The sequence below is a fragment of the Pneumocystis murina genome (assembly GCF_000349005.2).
Source record: "Pneumocystis murina B123 chromosome Unknown supercont1.1, whole genome shotgun sequence".
Classification (NCBI taxonomy): domain Eukaryota; kingdom Fungi; phylum Ascomycota; class Pneumocystomycetes; order Pneumocystales; family Pneumocystaceae; genus Pneumocystis; species Pneumocystis murina.
The window spans coordinates 1-15,713 of NW_017802359.1; the positions used below are offsets into that span (position 1 = coordinate 1).

Here is a 15,713-nt window from a genome sequence, read left to right on the forward strand (position 1 = left end):
CCCTAACCCTAACCCTAACCCTAACCCTAACCCTAACCCTATGTTAAGCTTGATCTAATTAGAACCTCTGATATCTTGATAATGATAGACTATGACCCGATTATTTGAATATATATCTCATCTTCCTGTTAGGATAAATCGGGTTCATGGTGTAGTTGGTTATCACGCACGCTTTGCAATCGTAATATTGCGTGAGGTCCGGGGTTCGATTCCCCGTGAATCCACTTTTTTGTAAAGCAAAAAATGATTTGAAAGTATAAAAAGCTTAATATCTAAAAGAAAAACTTTATTATTAAAAATAATTATTTACAAAATAATTTAAATAACAAATTCTTCGTTATTAATCATAATATCTTTATTTAATAAACAAAATAAATATTATATAGTTCAAATCCAAAATTTATAAACCTCTTTTAGAAAATTTTTGATCATCGGTAATACTCATACAACTTATCCCAATCATCGCTTCACCTAAACCCATGCTAATTTCACCTAATTTTTTAGTATCCTAATAAAGTTAGTTTGTATTTTTTAAAGTTTCAAAAAATACTTTGTAATGTGTTACTGCTTGAACGATAGCGCATGCACGTTTTAAAGGATTTTCTGATTTGAATATTCCTACAATTAATTTAACCCTTTTGAGAAAAATGAAAAAACATACCAGAACCCACAAAAACACCATCACAACCAAGTTGCATCATCAAAGCTGCATCTGCAGGCTAACACTGTATTAAAAGTATATTTAATTATAATATGTAAATATTTACAGTTGCAATACCTCCTGCTGCAAAGTTAACAACAGGAAGTCGTCCAAGTATAGCTGTTTTTTTTAACAGTTCATAAGGTGCCTGAATTTCTTTTGCCATAACGAAAAGCTCTTGATCAGATAAGGTAGACGCTTTTTTAATAGAAGAATTAGTACAGCGAGCATGACGAACTGCTTCAATTATATCTCCTGTTCCGGCTTCTCCCTTGGTACGAATCATAGCTGCGCCTTCTGAAATTCGACGAAGAGCTTCGCCAAGATTCCTAGAACCACAAACAAAAGGTACTGAAAATTCATGTTTATTAATATGATAATCATCAGCAGGTGTAAGAACTTCAGATTCATCAATAAAGTCAACTCCAATAGCTTCGAGAATTTGAGCTTCAACAAAATGGCCAATTCTTGATTTTGCCATTACTGGAATAGTGACAGCTGCCATAATTTTCTTGATCATCTCAGGATCTGACATACGCGATACTCTATAATTTCTCATATCAGATGGTACTCTTTCTAAAGCCATAACAGCACATGCTCTAAAAATTAAGTAAATACTTAGAATAATGTATATAAATGTTACCCTGCTTCTTCTGCAATACGAGCTTGTTCTACATTAACAACATCCTAGTAATTAAATAAATAAGATATATTTTGTATTGAAAATAGTAAATTATTTATACCATAATAACACCGCCTTTGAGCATTTGAGCTAATCCAACTTTTACACCAAAAGAAGCACATGAAAACTCTTCCTTAAGCCCTGTTTCTTCAAATTTACTGGTCATGGTTTTAAAGTTAATATTTTCTTAAGTCTTTTGATTTTCTGAAATATTTTATTAAAATACTTTTTTTAAATATAAAAACTGATAAACTATATAAAACGCACAGTAATCTTTTTAAAATTATTTAAAAATTTGTTTTTAAAGAAATTAATGAGGTTTTTTTATATTTTCAAATTTTTAGAAAAAAATTTTAGAGTTAAATTATTTAAGAAAAAAAAGCAAGAATAATGAATAGAAAGTAAATATTTAGGAACCATATACTTGTTTCTTGAAAAGATATGCGTCGACGGGGAATCGAACCCCGCTCTTGTGCTTGGAAGGCACAAATCATAACCACTAGACCATCGACGCTTCCTATTATTTTGACGACAATGTTAAATATATATTAAAAATTGTAATCTAGATAACTTAAAGTTATTAAAATGATAATTTTTAATAAATATGATATCTAGAAATATCTATATCAAATTGATTTAATGAATATATGATTTATGATAAACTATTATTTAGATGTTTAAAAAAAATGTTTTAAAATATTAACATTAAGATTCATATTTATAAAAGTAGTAACTAATATATTTTATATCGTTCTTTAAGATTATTTAGCCACCATTCATGCCATTGATTATCATTAGAAAGTTCTGGATGAAAAGACGTGGCAAGAATATTGTCTTGTTGCACAGCAACAATAGCACCGCTTTCTAGGATTTTGTTGTCTTCTCCAGCTTTATTAATAGTTGCTAACACGGAAACATTAGGAGAAATGATACTTAATACTACCGGCGCACGAATAAAAACTGCTAAAAATTCTTTTTTAATAACTTTAGAAGATAAAATAGAAGAAAAACTATTGATTTGGCGCCCAAAATAGTTCCTTTTAATAACTATATCTAAACATCCAAGAATATATTGACCTCCTTTTTTCATTCCTTCAACTTTTTTTGCTAATAAAATCATTCCTGCACATGTTCCCCAGATACTTAAAGACTTATTTTTCACTCTCGCCTTTATTTCTTCGCCAAGTCCATCTATAGAAAGTAAATACCCTATAGTTGTACTTTCTCCTCCTGGAATAATAAGTCCGTGGAGAGAAGAAAGATCTGCTACGTTTCTAACTAAGCTAGCATTTACAAAACAAAAGCTTTTAAGTAATTTATAGTGCTCATAAAAAGCCCCTTGAAGAGCAAGAACACCTACATTTATATTTTTATTTTCATTAACACTCATAGTTTATTTTTAGATGAAATATTATAAAGTTAATATTTTATATTAGAGTAGGCTTTTATTTATAAAAATATATCTAGTATTAAAAACAAAAATAAAGCCTTGGATTATAATAAAGAATAAAATTTATTTTTAAAATAATTTTGGTAAATTTTTTAAAAATTAATTATATAAAAAAATCATTTAAAGATTTTTCTAATTTTTATAATTTATTTAATATTTTACTAAAAATTTTTATAGAACAATTTTATAGAAAAAAGTATTTAATGTATATTTAAATAAAATTTATAATACAGATTTTTAATATAATTCTAGTTTGAGAAGTTACTATCAGTCATCTATATCTTAGAAATTTAATATTTCCATGTTTAATTAAAATACATATATAAAAATTATATCTTTTAATGAAGGATATATAGGAATTTTATGCGTTAAATCTAAAAAACATGAGATTTGTAAGTTATTTTATTTTAAATTCTATAATTAAGCCCTAGATAACTAATTTCTAAAATGTAAATATTTGAAATTCAATTTTTTCGCAAAAATAATCATAGTTATTATATAGAATTAACGATCTCATGTTTACATATAAATATGATTATTTTTTTACTTAATTCATAACATTTATTTAATAAAAATATTAATTCGAGCAATGAAAATTTAATATTTTTTTCATGATCTATTCTGCAAATACAATATTGTTTAAAATCAATCTTATAAATATAAATATTAATTTTATAAATATCTTAATTTTAAAATTTTTTAAATAAAAAAATCTTTAAAATATATAATAAAAATTTAAGTTTTATTTTATTTTGGTTTTAATTTAATTAAATATTTAAATTACGGAGAATTTTATATAAATCTGTTTTATAAATATGATATTACTAATATATTTAATATTAAAGTTAATATATGTTTATTTATTTTATAAATTTCTTCCATAAAGATTGTGTAAATACAATTAGTCAACTTAAATATAAACGAACGTCCAAAGAAGTGTTAAAAATAATTTATATCTTCGAAACTAAATAAAAACATGCAATATAATAGCTAATTCGAATTGTAAGTGTTTAAATAAAAAAAATTGATAAGCCTGTTATTAAATACATAATATTTATTGAATCGTAATATATGTTGAATATATTTGAATCAATATCAATGAAATAATTATAAATATTTTTTTTTAAAAAATTTAATTAGAATTTTTTAATACTATAGATAAGACATTTGATTTTTTAAAACATAGCTATAATATTATAAATATTTTTAATATATTGATATTTCTAAAAATTAACTAGATTTTAATTTATGTAATTTTCTATCTAATGATTATATTTAACTGGTATAGAAATAACAATAATATATTAAAAGAATATTATGAATATAATAATATTTCTTATTTAAAGTAATTTGAAACTAACTTATTGATTTTTAAGAAAAAAATATATATTTTTAATCTATTCATCATTTAAAAATTTAATATATACCAAAGATTTATTAATTTTATCATATTAAATAAAACACTAAAAGTCATATTTCTTTAATTATTAAGTTTATTATAATTTGATTGTTTAAAATTATATAATATATATACTAATAAATTAAATCTATGCTAATAGTCGTAAGCTTATGTTTTGTAACTCCTATTCATAACTTTATAAAAAAAAATATAATAACAAATATAAAGTATAAAATCTTTAAATTGGATCTGCAGGATAATTTGATCCATTTTTCATATTAAAATAAATTGCAAATATTAAATATAATTTTCAAATTCCAAAAATAAATATTACTATTTTTAAATAAAATCATAAAAATATTATCAAAATATTTTACAATATAAACACATATTAATATATATTTAGAATATAATTTTTAATTTTTTTAAGAAATCCATTTTGTTGATACCAATGCTCAAAAAATATTAAGAAAGTAAAAATATGATGAATTTTAAAATCATTATATTGTTAATTTTTTAATACGTGCAAACGTTAATGTGCAATTAAAAATAGAATAAAAATATTTAGATATTAAAATAATTTGAAAAAAATAGATTTTTTTCAAATTTTTAAAATACTAAAGTGTATATCTTGTGTATAAAGCTCGATTTAAAATTTTCAATTTAAAGTTCAAAGATTTCTAATATATTTTTTCAAATATATATCGATCTTAAAATTGTTCGAATTAATCATTAAACTTAATATCTTTTAGGAATCATTATTTAATAGCTTAAAGACAGTTTAAAAAAATGAAACTAAGAGAATCAATAAAAAATCCTTCATTGACATTATTAGATGAGGATCCTATTATAAAAACATATAATATTTATATATCTTCTTATCTTAATGATAATCTATATCTATTTCAATATCCTATACGTCCTTCATCACAACCTTATATAGAAGAATCATTAAGCAAACCCTTAGAATTACGAATTAAACCTAAATCAGGTATTGTCGAAATTGATGTACCAATTCATACAAAACAATATTATAATGAAGAACGTGGTATTAAATTTTCTAAAAACCTAGAAAATAATTTTTCCGAAGACAAATATTCCATACTTAATTTTCAAACTCTTAGTTCGAAAATAAGTCCTTGTCGTAATTATTATATGGTTGGAATTATTCGTGGAGGTTTTTATTTTTTTTACAGTTATAAATGATAACTAAATATCTATAATAGATGAACTTCATCTTTCACCTGTAAATTATACTCTTCAGCTTAGACCGAGTTTTAAACATCTAAATAATTTCTCTACTATTAAAGAGACTTCTATGACCGAATTTCATCCAGCTTCTAATATGTCTACTAGAGCAATACAAACTTCCGCAAAGTCTTCAGAATCTTCAGAAACATTAGCACTTTCTACAACTCATATTCTTCGTTCTATTGAAAGTGAGCCATGGATAAATCTCATCTGGATAGATTCGTCATCAATAATGGCCAAAAAAATCTTTCAACATCTTTATTGCAATAATACAGATAACTTTATACAAAGATATTACTCTAAAAAAGACTACCTTTCAGATATATCGGTTTTTCAATCAAATCATACAGAAAATGATCCTAAAAGAATTTTTTTTAAAAAAAAAACTTAATTTTCTTAATAAAAATGTCTCTACATATAATATATATATAGATAAATATAAAAATATCCACCCATACGTATTGTACAATATAAAGCGCAGAATTTTAACATTAATATATTTCCCATAATGATACTTTTCCGTCTTTCCCGCCAGCTGCTAACCAATGTTTTTTTAATCGTTCTGAATATCTGCTTTTTCCAAATAATTCCAGATTATTATGATATTCTGATATCACTTCTCCAAAGGCTATCGCGCAACATCCAATCTCATGCCATTTGCAGACAGCTAACTGAGAAAAAGTTTTACAGGAATAAATTCGAACTTTTCCATCCCATCCAGCTGTTGCAAATATTTTAGCATCGGAACGAATTCTAAGAGATTGTTGTCCATTATGCCTTGTTTTAAATTTTAATACATTGTTATCCGAATTTGAACTAAGAGAATATTTTACAACAAGTGAATCTGCACCTGATGAAATAAGAAATTCATGTAATGGATCAGAATGAATCGACATGACTAATAAATTAGAAAAATAATTCAAAATTGTCTTTTTACCAGGTTGCGTATGTATTTTGAAGAAATGCTTAATTTCCCATAATTGAGAATCTTGAGAAAGTGCAAAAACACCCACATGCCCACTCTCAAAACCAGCAGAAATTTCTAGACACCTATATAATAATTCCTGTCGATAATACATACAAAGACTCATTACTATTCCTTTTTTATTTTAAAAATAAAGACAAAACATAAAAAAATAACCTGTGACTTCCTTAGTAGAACCTATTCCTGAATATAGTAACTGACAATTTGGCAAATCATAAATATCAATCTAAATAATTATTTAAAATAATTTTAGAATAATTAAATATTTTAACCAATTCAGCTTTTATTGAACTAGGAACAGCCAAAAAAATATCATTCTCTAATTTATCTTCCAGTTTTTTTTAATATTATTTTATAATCTTATATAAAAATACCTTTATTACAAACTGCAAAAGAGCAGTAATTTAAAGTTTGAACATTAAGACTATAAAGCATCCATGGTTTCTTCTGACATTCCTTTTTTTGATCAACCGGAAGGTACACCTCTAAGTCTTTTTTAGTTTCGAATTCAAGTTGCCATACATATATCTTATTATCTCTTCCATGACTATAATTATCTTTAAAAAAGTTAATATTGAAAATAAAAAATTACGTAATAAAATATGTATCAGTCCAATCATAACAGGTAAGTATCGATTCCAAGTGTGCTTTCCAAACTATAGTTGATCTAAAAGTAAAAATATTCCAAATTATGACCCAGCCATCAGCATCACTTTATCATTAAAAATGTTTTAAAATTAAAAATAATCTACCAAGTTGCAAGATTTTCATTCTTTTTAAAAAAATAAACGTAACTAATTTGTGCTTCATGTCCTCTAAAAATATATACCGGTCGTGGAACATTATTCATAAGCAATTCTTTCAAAAACAGCTCTAACGTAAAACGTATTAAAATTATAGACTTAAAAATTAATGAAAATATTAATGTAATTTTAAATATTATAATATTTATAAATATAAATATAATTTTTTATTCCTTGTTTAAAATTTAAATATGGCATATGTTGTAAGTGCACATAAAGCATCTTCAATAAAATATGCCGTAAAATCATATTTTTTAAATCCAGAAAACCCGTCTTTAGTAGTAGCGTAAGTTTCAAAAATTATTTTGATATAATTTAATAGTCATTATAGTAAAAGCAATAGAATTGAAATTTATACACTTTCCTCTCAAGGTTTAAAACAAGCTCATGAATTTACAATAAATGGAAAAATCTCCGCAATCTTATCTTATAGACCTGCTACTAGTTTTGATACTGATCATCTTTTTATTGTTACCGAAGAATGCATGTATTTTACTTTAAGCTGGGATAGAGTCAAACATAAACTACGCAATGAAATATTATCCAGAGATGTTTTTGACCCATCATTAAAAGCAAGTAGTTGTGGACATTTATCTATTATTGATCCAGATTCTCGGGTAATTGGATTATATTTATATCAAGGACTTATTACTATTATTGGAATCAAAACAGGAAGACATCAAAAAAACGATTATATAATGAATAATAAATCCATGAGTGAAACATTTAACCTAAGATTAATGGAGTTAAATGTTATAACAATAGCTTTTCTTTTTAATTGCTCAAGGCCTACTATTGCAGTTCTTTATCAAGATAGTAAATATGTAAAACATCTAAGTTCATATGAAATAATAATACAATCAAGAGAAAAGCATATAAAAGAAGGACCTCTCAAGGGAAGAAATTTAGACATAGGTTCTTCATTACTTATACCATTACTAGATAGTAAGTTAAAGTATTTTCGTTTCAATTTAATTTGTTATAGGTGGTATAATTGTTGTTGGCGAGCAAACATTGATGTATTTCCATCCAAATTCTGGAATTAAATCAAAATCTATACTTCCAATTCCTACTGTATTCTCTTCTTATACAACTGTTAATAATAATAAACATCTTCTTGCAGATGATTATGGGCGTATATTTATGTTAACACTTTCAAATTCACCCAAAGATTCCGATTATATGAATATTTCTCAGATAGGTATAACAAATATTGCCTCTGTTCTTGTATATCTTCATAATTCTTATTTGTTTGTTGGATCACATTATGGGGATTCTCAATTAGTAAATATTTCGGATTGTTCTGTTCTACAATCATTTTCTAATATTTCTCCTATATCTGACTTTTGTTTTGTAAATAAAGAGGGAAGAAGTAAATCTATTGTAACATGTAGTGGAGCTTATAAAGATGGAAGTTTAAGAATTATTCGTTATGGTGTTGGAATGAATAAAACAGCGGAAATTTCTAACGTAAATGGTATACATGGAATATGGGGGCTTTATTCTCGAGACAAACTGTAGGTTATTTATATGTATTATATTAATATTAAAGGAAAAAAGCGAATATACAATATTAGTTATATCTTTTGTCAATGAAACACGAATACTAAAAGTTTTTGAAAATATTATAAATGGACCAGAATTAGAAGAATGGGAAAATTTTTCTAGCTTCGATACATCTTTACCAACATTGGTTGCAGGTAACGTCAATAATTATTTATTTTGTTTTATTTCAAACAAATCGATACGTTTAATTGATTGGGAGAATGATTTAATATTAAAAGAATGGATACCGGAAATGAACGATTTAATTACATGTGCCTGTCTAGATACTGACTTTGCTTCTGTAAGTTTAACTAAAGGAAAAGTAATTGTATTTAGTTTAAAGAATATGACTATCATACAAGTAGGGTAAATTGAACTTTCTGAATTTTTTTGATTCTAATACTGTTTTTTAAAGAAAATATAATTTTGATTACGAAGTTTCTTGTATTGATATATCAAATAATGAGTTGATTTCTGTTGGTCTTTGGACATTTCCATCAATACATATTCTTTCAATTCCCACAATGGAATTACTTTTGTCTCATAATCTCCTAGGAAGTGTTGTTCCTAGATCAATTTGTATAATTTCATTAACTAGTATTAACGAACCTATTGTTCTTGTTGGTATGGGAGACGGAACTCTTCTTTCCTATAGTTTAAAAGACTTAAATAAAGGTGTTTTAATAAATCAAAAAAACGTTATTATAGGGACATTACCGGTAAATTTATCAAGATTTATAACACCAAATAATATCAATGTATTTGCAATTAGCGATGAGCCTACAATTATATATGGCAATAACGGAAAATTGTCTTTTTCATCAGTAAATTTAAAGGTATGATAGAATTATGTTTAAGTTTTAAATAATGTTTCAGGAAACCACTTGTATGAGTTCTTTTATATCTACCACATTTTCGTCAACTATCGTCGTTGTTTCTGAAGATAATATTAAAATTGGATCAATAGATTCTTTTCAGCAGCTACAGATACAGACAATTCCTCTAGGAGAGCTCCCAAGACGAGTTTGCTATCATGATAAACAAAAAATATTTGGAGTTTTAACTATAAAATTATTTCTGGAAGATTCGAGTGGAAATGAAATTCAATCCAGTTATTTAAGGATTTTAGATCCTACAAGCTTTGACGGTAGTATATGTATATATATTTAGTTAAACTTTTCTGAAAAAATATTATAGTTTTAGATTCCTTTCAACTAGAAACAAACGAATGTGTACAATGTATAACAACTATTAGCATAAATAATGAAGATATGTTTGTTGTCGGAACAGGATTTCTATTACCGGAAGAGAATGAAAATTCTAAAGGAAGAATTATTTTATTTGGAATTACCAGTAGCAAAAAAATTTGGATATTTTCAGAAATTCAAGTTAATGATGCTGTATATTGTATAGGCGTAATTGATAATAAAATTATAGCAGGAATAAATGCAACGGTTTAGAAATAATAATTTCATTATATTATAATGATCTAATTACTATCCAGGTCTGTTTATATGCATATGATGATTTTTCAAGAAATTTTAATATTATTACAACATACAGATCGTCTGTTCTTTGTTTGTCATTAGCAATTCATGGAATACATATTATAATTGGCGATCTTATGAAATCCGTGTCTCTACTTGCCTTAGTGGATATGGAAAATAAAATTAAATTAAAGGAGATAGCTAAAGATTATAATCCACTATGGATGACATGTGTTGCTGCATTAGATGACAATCTTTATATAGGTGCAGAAGCAGAAGGAAATTTATCTTTATTCTTAAAAGATTCCAATACTAGTATTAAGGAAAAAATAGATAAATTGCAAATAATCTCTGAAATTAAATGGGGAGAACTAATAAATCAGATTAAACCAGGTTAATAATTTCTATAGAATATAATAAAATCAATATTGAATGATATTAGGCACGATTTTATCTTCAGAAAATCCAATAATAATACCCAAAGCCACTTTTGTAACAGTGGATGGGTCAATTGCATTTCTTTTTACAATCGAAAACGAGTATTTAGAATTTCTTATAAATCTACAGTCTAATATGGGGAAAGTTATAAATGGAATAGGCCATTTAAATCATTCGAAGTAAAGATTCATTTATTTATTTACTGATTTTTATATTTATTAGTTGGCGTGCATTTTGTAACAAAAGAAAAAAAGCAAATGAACCTAAGTGTTTTATAGATGGAGATTTTATTGAATGTTTTATTGACTTAGATGATGATATTAAACAAAAAATAATTAATGGTGATAATGGTGGTATCCCGTTATCATTGACTATTAGAGAAGTAAATAAAATTATAAAAGATTTTATTAAACTTCATTGAAATTAATAAAAGAACTATATTTTCATTCATTAATCTATTATGGAATTTAAACTAAAAAATAGATGATTTATCTAAAATTAAGCTGAAATTGGAAAAAAATGTAAAATAATTTATAATTTAATAGACTTAGAAATATGTACCACCATTTAATCCAGATATTTTTGTGTGATTTTGTAACCTTTTTTTATATAAGTATATGATACTATTATATCATAGTATTAAGTTTAACCTTATACTGAAAGAAATACTCAATATAAGCTTTTTAACATATATCCAATATCGATTTTTTTATATGTAATTCGTATATTTTCTATTTTCAATGATAAAGCTTGATTAATTCTTCGCTTACTCTATTAGGATCTAGAATTCCTAAGTCAGTAATAAGAGCATCAATATATTCTGGTGCAGTAAAATCAAGGATAGGATTATTAGAAATTTCTTCTTCCGTCATTTTCAGCTCATTAACACGATGAATATTAAGAGACGACTGTCGCGAATTTAATTTTGGAACTGAAGGATATTTTTGATCTAAGAATTGTAAAATAGGGCCAGATGTAGGCAAATCAAACTGAGAAAGGATAAACATTCGAACAAATTTGTGACTTTCAGCAACAGCATAAAAAGGTTTATGTGCCACTTTTGCTAAAGTTGCAATTTGTGATGTTCCAATCTTTAAAGTTAATATAAGCACATATAAAAATAAGCTTACATGGTTAATAAGACCCCCATTTTCTACTATACCTTCTGCGCCAACCAAAACAAGATCTATTTTTTGAATAAGAAAACCAACAGCGGAATCAAGTACTATTGCAGTAGGAATCCCTGCTTCAGATAGAATACGAGAAGTTATGATTCCTGAACCTGTAGGACGAGATTCTGTAATATATACACTAAATCTTATATTTTTCGAAGCTGCTTCCAGAAGTAACGCATTTACATTTCTTGAGTATGAATGAACCAATATTACCTATATTAAAATAAAATATGTACAAAAAAAGAAATAAACTTACTATACCATCTCTAATAAACTTCGCTCCAATAGACGCAATTTTATCACGACATTTCCTAGCTCTTTCTACAAATAACTTTCCATTTGATACGAGATGATGTTTACATGACTCAACATCCTATAATACATAAATTTTAATGACAAAAATTCAAATTTATTATAACAGCATCATTAAGGGATCTAGTTACAAATCTGAGAAATAAATCGCATCCAGCAGAAACAGAAATATAATTAACAACTGAAGATTTTAAAATTAAGGATCCTTCTTGTATAATTTTAGTAAATTCAGAAAGTGTATTAACTAATTAATTATTATATATTTATTAAATAAATTTTAATCCATGCCCTTTGTATGACGAACTAAATCAACCAATGCTTCAATAGCAGCGATAGGCATTGTAATGTTCTATAATTATAAGCATATTCCAATTTTATTTTAACATACCGGATCTTCCTCTAAAATAGCTTCATATCGTTCTACGATATCAAACTTATCTTCAGATAATTCTTTAAGAGTCTCTTTAGTATCATTTGAATAATTGTCAAAAATATCTGGTTCAGTATAATTCATAAAATTCCTTTTTAATACTAGTATTATTTCTTAAAAATAGAGATTATATATTCCTTATATTTTTCAAAAAGTATAAAACATTAAATATTTTTCAAAAAAAAAATTAAAGTTTATAAACAATATTTTATTACATTATCCATTTTCTAAAAAAAAAAAAACTAAAATTCTTTATAAAACATTAAAATTATATTATAATTAATTTTAAGCAGTAACTCTAAAAATGTCTAAAATATTTAATTTAGACTTGATAAAATTATGAAATATAGACCCAGGTTTTATATAAAAAACAATTTTTTTTAAAAAATATAGAAATATATAATTGATAGAATTTATAAAAATAATAAATTGTATAGAAATACATTTATTATCTATTTATCACATAATTTAAAATATAATGAATTTATAAACATTTGCATCTCTCTTAATATTTCATGTAATAATTCTTAGAAAATAAAGGAATATCTCAAGGAGTAAAAATTTTCCCATTATTGAGTCAAATAATAGGTACGATATGATATTTAAGAATTTTTAATGATGAAATTTTTGAGATCGTTATAATTGTAAACATCGTTTATAAAATTTATAAATTTAATAAAAGAGAATTGTTTTAAGAAAACAAATTTCAGAAGCAATATTTCAATCATATACACCACTTCTGAAGGGGGGTGGTGAAAATATAAAATATATCTAAACTTTTATAAGTGAAAATCTTTTTAAGCTTAAAAGAACAAAATTTTAAAGATATTCTTATAATATGTCAAGAGTAAACTACTAATATTAATATAATTATTTTTATTTGGATATATATCTAACAATTATTAGTCAGGGCTTATGAGAGAATATAAACTAGTAGTAGTTGGAGGCGGTGGAGTTGGAAAATCAGCGCTTACTATTCAATTAATTCAAAGTCATTTTCTTGATGAATATGACCCAACAATAGAAGGCATTTTCCGAATCATTGTTGTTAATGCTGACTTTTTTTTAGATTCATACAGAAAACAATGCATGATTGATGATGAAATGGCACTTCTAGATATTCTTGATACAGCAGGACAAGAGGAATATTCTGCTATGAGAGAACAGTATATGAGAATAGGGGAGGGTTTTCTTTTGGTCTATAGTATTAATAATAGAGGTTCTTTTGAAGAAATCATAACATTTCAGCAACAAATTTTAAGAGTTAAAGATAAAGATCATTTTCCTATGATTATTGTAGCAAATAAATGTGATTTGGAAGATGAGAGATACGTAAGTCATTATGGTTAGTATCATTTTTGCTTAGTTTTTCTATATTTATTTGATTTTAAAGAAGGTCGAGAATTAGCAAAATCATTTGGTTGCCGTTTTATTGAAACATCAGCAAAACAACGCATAAATGTAGAAGAAGCATTTTTTTCATTGGTACGAGAAATTAGAAGATATAATAAAGAACATTCAGGTAGAAAAGCTTCTTCAAACTTAGGGCGTCGCTACCAGATAGGTACTGATAGAACACATAAAAGTTTAGTTTGTTGTAATTGTGTAGTAATGTAAATAAGACTTATGATATATATAAGATGATACATTTGCCACAATATTTTTGGTAGATTTCCAATTGATAAATATATCTATGAAAAAATATATTCAGTGATATAGTAAGATTTAAACTTATAATAGATTTTTCAAAACATATATTTTATGAAAACTTTACCGTTTATTAGGATTTTCTATATCTAAGTGTTATAAATTCAAGAATGTAATTTATATAACCTAGCATGTAAAATTTTACTTTTAATGCGATCTAGGTATTCAGATATATAAATTCTAGATTTTTGAATATTATTTATAATCAAAGATTAATAAGAAAATATACTTTTCGTCTAACAACCCAAAAAATATGTTTTTCATTTTATTTCTATTTGTATATATTGTAGAAAAAATCAAAATATAATTTATCTTAATTTTTGAAATCTAATTAAATCTTTCTATAATCTATATGAATCTAGAAAAAAAATATTCATCTTATATAATAGATATTAACAAAATATAAGATTATCTAATTTGATTTTAAGATTTGTATTATTTTTAAGATATATTTTTAATAATTATATTTATATAAATTGGTAATTTTGAGTAATAAAAAATCATAATGTTTAGATTTTGATATGAATTTATAACCTAGAAAAATAAGAAATTAAACTTAAAATACAATAATTGAGAAAAATGTAAAAAGGCTATTAATTAAATATTTAAAAGATTTTCTTTTAAATTATCAAATTTAAAAACGATAAAATCATACGTCAATTAAAACAATTTTTAAAACGTTTTTATAAGCTATTAATAATGGTTGAGTCAACAAATGTCTTCAAAATTATCAATGTTTCAACAGCAATTATCATGGTAAACATTGACTTTATAGGTTATTTAAAATTTATACTTAGTAAATTTAGATTTTAGGTGGTATATCACAATTTTTTCCACTTGGGTTTAAAAATATTATAATTGGAATATATGTAATTATGTTCGGCACTGTTACTGGTATTTTGGAGTTCTTCATTCCCCCGCAAGCTGCTAAGTATTGTTCTTTTTGTATGACTTATACGTACAATTGTCGAATATTAATCACAATTTAGTTTTTTCATTTTTGGGGCGAGGAATATGTAAAAATTAGAAAATTATTGTTATTATTATTGATATATATTTGTAGTTTATGTTTTGTTTGGAATTTCTTAAAATATTATATATATATTAATTGTATGTTTTATAGTGTAGGCGGCCTTCTCCTAGATAATTCAATTCTTCGGATGGTTTCGGGAGCAATTGTTATTATAATAGGAATAATATATTCAGTTTTAGAGTTTATTCCTAGGTAATTTCTTTTAATGCTAAATATATTATTAATATGTTCAGAGTTACCCCTCCAAATAATATGAGGGATTTTAGTTTAGAAGATGGAACACATATTTAAACAATGGATAGACGCATTTTATATA

The 15,713-nt window shown here is 24.9% G+C and overlaps 8 protein-coding genes and 2 non-coding genes across 10 annotated transcripts; 5 read left to right on the forward strand and 5 right to left on the reverse strand.

Annotated features, from left to right (window-relative positions):
- Nucleotides 1-140: 140 nt before the first annotated feature.
- PNEG_05001 lies at nucleotides 141-224 on the forward strand. The gene has a single exon. It is a non-coding gene; the product is annotated as a tRNA-Ala (tRNA).
- Nucleotides 225-400: 176 nt separating this feature from the next.
- On the reverse strand, nucleotides 401-1,568 carry PNEG_00272 (pyridoxine biosynthesis protein PDX1; the record flags this gene model as incomplete). The annotated part of the gene is made up of 6 exons (XM_007873953.1): nucleotides 1,444-1,568; nucleotides 1,344-1,387; nucleotides 768-1,299; nucleotides 662-719; nucleotides 551-618; nucleotides 401-508 (listed from the first exon to the last, which is right to left on the reverse strand). Exons 1-6 carry the CDS (start codon nucleotides 1,546-1,548, stop codon nucleotides 401-403), a joined length of 915 nt encoding a protein of 304 aa, XP_007872144.1. The 5' UTR covers nucleotides 1,549-1,568.
- A 256-nt stretch (nucleotides 1,569-1,824) lies between these two features.
- On the reverse strand, nucleotides 1,825-1,896 carry PNEG_05002. Its single transcript has one exon. It is a non-coding gene; the product is annotated as a tRNA-Gly (tRNA).
- Nucleotides 1,897-2,059: 163 nt separating this feature from the next.
- Nucleotides 2,060-2,801, reverse strand: PNEG_00274 (pyridoxal 5'-phosphate synthase, glutaminase subunit Pdx2). The gene has a single exon (XM_007873954.1). It carries the CDS (start codon nucleotides 2,770-2,772, stop codon nucleotides 2,116-2,118), a length of 657 nt encoding a protein of 218 aa, XP_007872145.1. The 5' UTR covers nucleotides 2,773-2,801; the 3' UTR covers nucleotides 2,060-2,115.
- A 2,219-nt stretch (nucleotides 2,802-5,020) lies between these two features.
- Nucleotides 5,021-5,927, forward strand: PNEG_00275 (hypothetical protein; the record flags this gene model as incomplete). The annotated part of the gene is made up of 2 exons (XM_007873955.1): nucleotides 5,021-5,408; nucleotides 5,458-5,927. 2 exons carry the CDS (start codon nucleotides 5,021-5,023, stop codon nucleotides 5,871-5,873), a joined length of 804 nt encoding a protein of 267 aa, XP_007872146.1. The 3' UTR covers nucleotides 5,874-5,927.
- Nucleotides 5,375-7,337, reverse strand: PNEG_00276 (hypothetical protein). The gene is made up of 7 exons (XM_007873956.1): nucleotides 7,220-7,337; nucleotides 7,060-7,179; nucleotides 6,842-7,014; nucleotides 6,740-6,795; nucleotides 6,624-6,693; nucleotides 6,420-6,581; nucleotides 5,375-6,380 (listed from the first exon to the last, which is right to left on the reverse strand). The coding sequence occupies exons 1-7, from the start codon at nucleotides 7,315-7,317 to the stop codon at nucleotides 5,974-5,976; spliced, it is 1,086 nt and encodes a 361-aa protein (XP_007872147.1). The 5' UTR covers nucleotides 7,318-7,337; the 3' UTR covers nucleotides 5,375-5,973.
- A 124-nt stretch (nucleotides 7,338-7,461) lies between these two features.
- On the forward strand, nucleotides 7,462-11,161 carry PNEG_00277 (hypothetical protein; the record flags this gene model as incomplete). The annotated part of the gene is made up of 10 exons (XM_007873957.1): nucleotides 7,462-7,556; nucleotides 7,602-8,215; nucleotides 8,256-8,787; nucleotides 8,831-9,181; nucleotides 9,231-9,651; nucleotides 9,692-9,962; nucleotides 10,013-10,269; nucleotides 10,320-10,695; nucleotides 10,745-10,919; nucleotides 10,963-11,161. The coding sequence occupies 10 exons, from the start codon at nucleotides 7,462-7,464 to the stop codon at nucleotides 11,159-11,161; spliced, it is 3,291 nt and encodes a 1,096-aa protein (XP_007872148.1).
- A 316-nt stretch (nucleotides 11,162-11,477) lies between these two features.
- PNEG_00278 (hypothetical protein) lies at nucleotides 11,478-12,811 on the reverse strand (the record flags this gene model as incomplete). The annotated part of the gene is made up of 6 exons (XM_007873958.1): nucleotides 12,616-12,811; nucleotides 12,516-12,576; nucleotides 12,335-12,471; nucleotides 12,172-12,288; nucleotides 11,871-12,128; nucleotides 11,478-11,831 (listed from the first exon to the last, which is right to left on the reverse strand). The coding sequence occupies exons 1-6, from the start codon at nucleotides 12,739-12,741 to the stop codon at nucleotides 11,478-11,480; spliced, it is 1,053 nt and encodes a 350-aa protein (XP_007872149.1). The 5' UTR covers nucleotides 12,742-12,811.
- A 516-nt stretch (nucleotides 12,812-13,327) lies between these two features.
- PNEG_00279 (Ras-like protein) lies at nucleotides 13,328-14,274 on the forward strand (the record flags this gene model as incomplete). Its single annotated transcript, XM_007873959.1, has 4 exons — nucleotides 13,328-13,504; nucleotides 13,564-13,684; nucleotides 13,727-14,002; nucleotides 14,051-14,274. Exons 1-4 carry the CDS (start codon nucleotides 13,496-13,498, stop codon nucleotides 14,272-14,274), a joined length of 630 nt encoding a protein of 209 aa, XP_007872150.1. The 5' UTR covers nucleotides 13,328-13,495.
- Nucleotides 14,275-15,063: 789 nt separating this feature from the next.
- On the forward strand, nucleotides 15,064-15,688 carry PNEG_00280 (hypothetical protein; the record flags this gene model as incomplete). The annotated part of the gene is made up of 6 exons (XM_007873960.1): nucleotides 15,064-15,120; nucleotides 15,171-15,309; nucleotides 15,354-15,380; nucleotides 15,428-15,437; nucleotides 15,488-15,589; nucleotides 15,631-15,688. 6 exons carry the CDS (start codon nucleotides 15,064-15,066, stop codon nucleotides 15,686-15,688), a joined length of 393 nt encoding a protein of 130 aa, XP_007872151.1.
- Nucleotides 15,689-15,713: the final 25 nt, after the last annotated feature.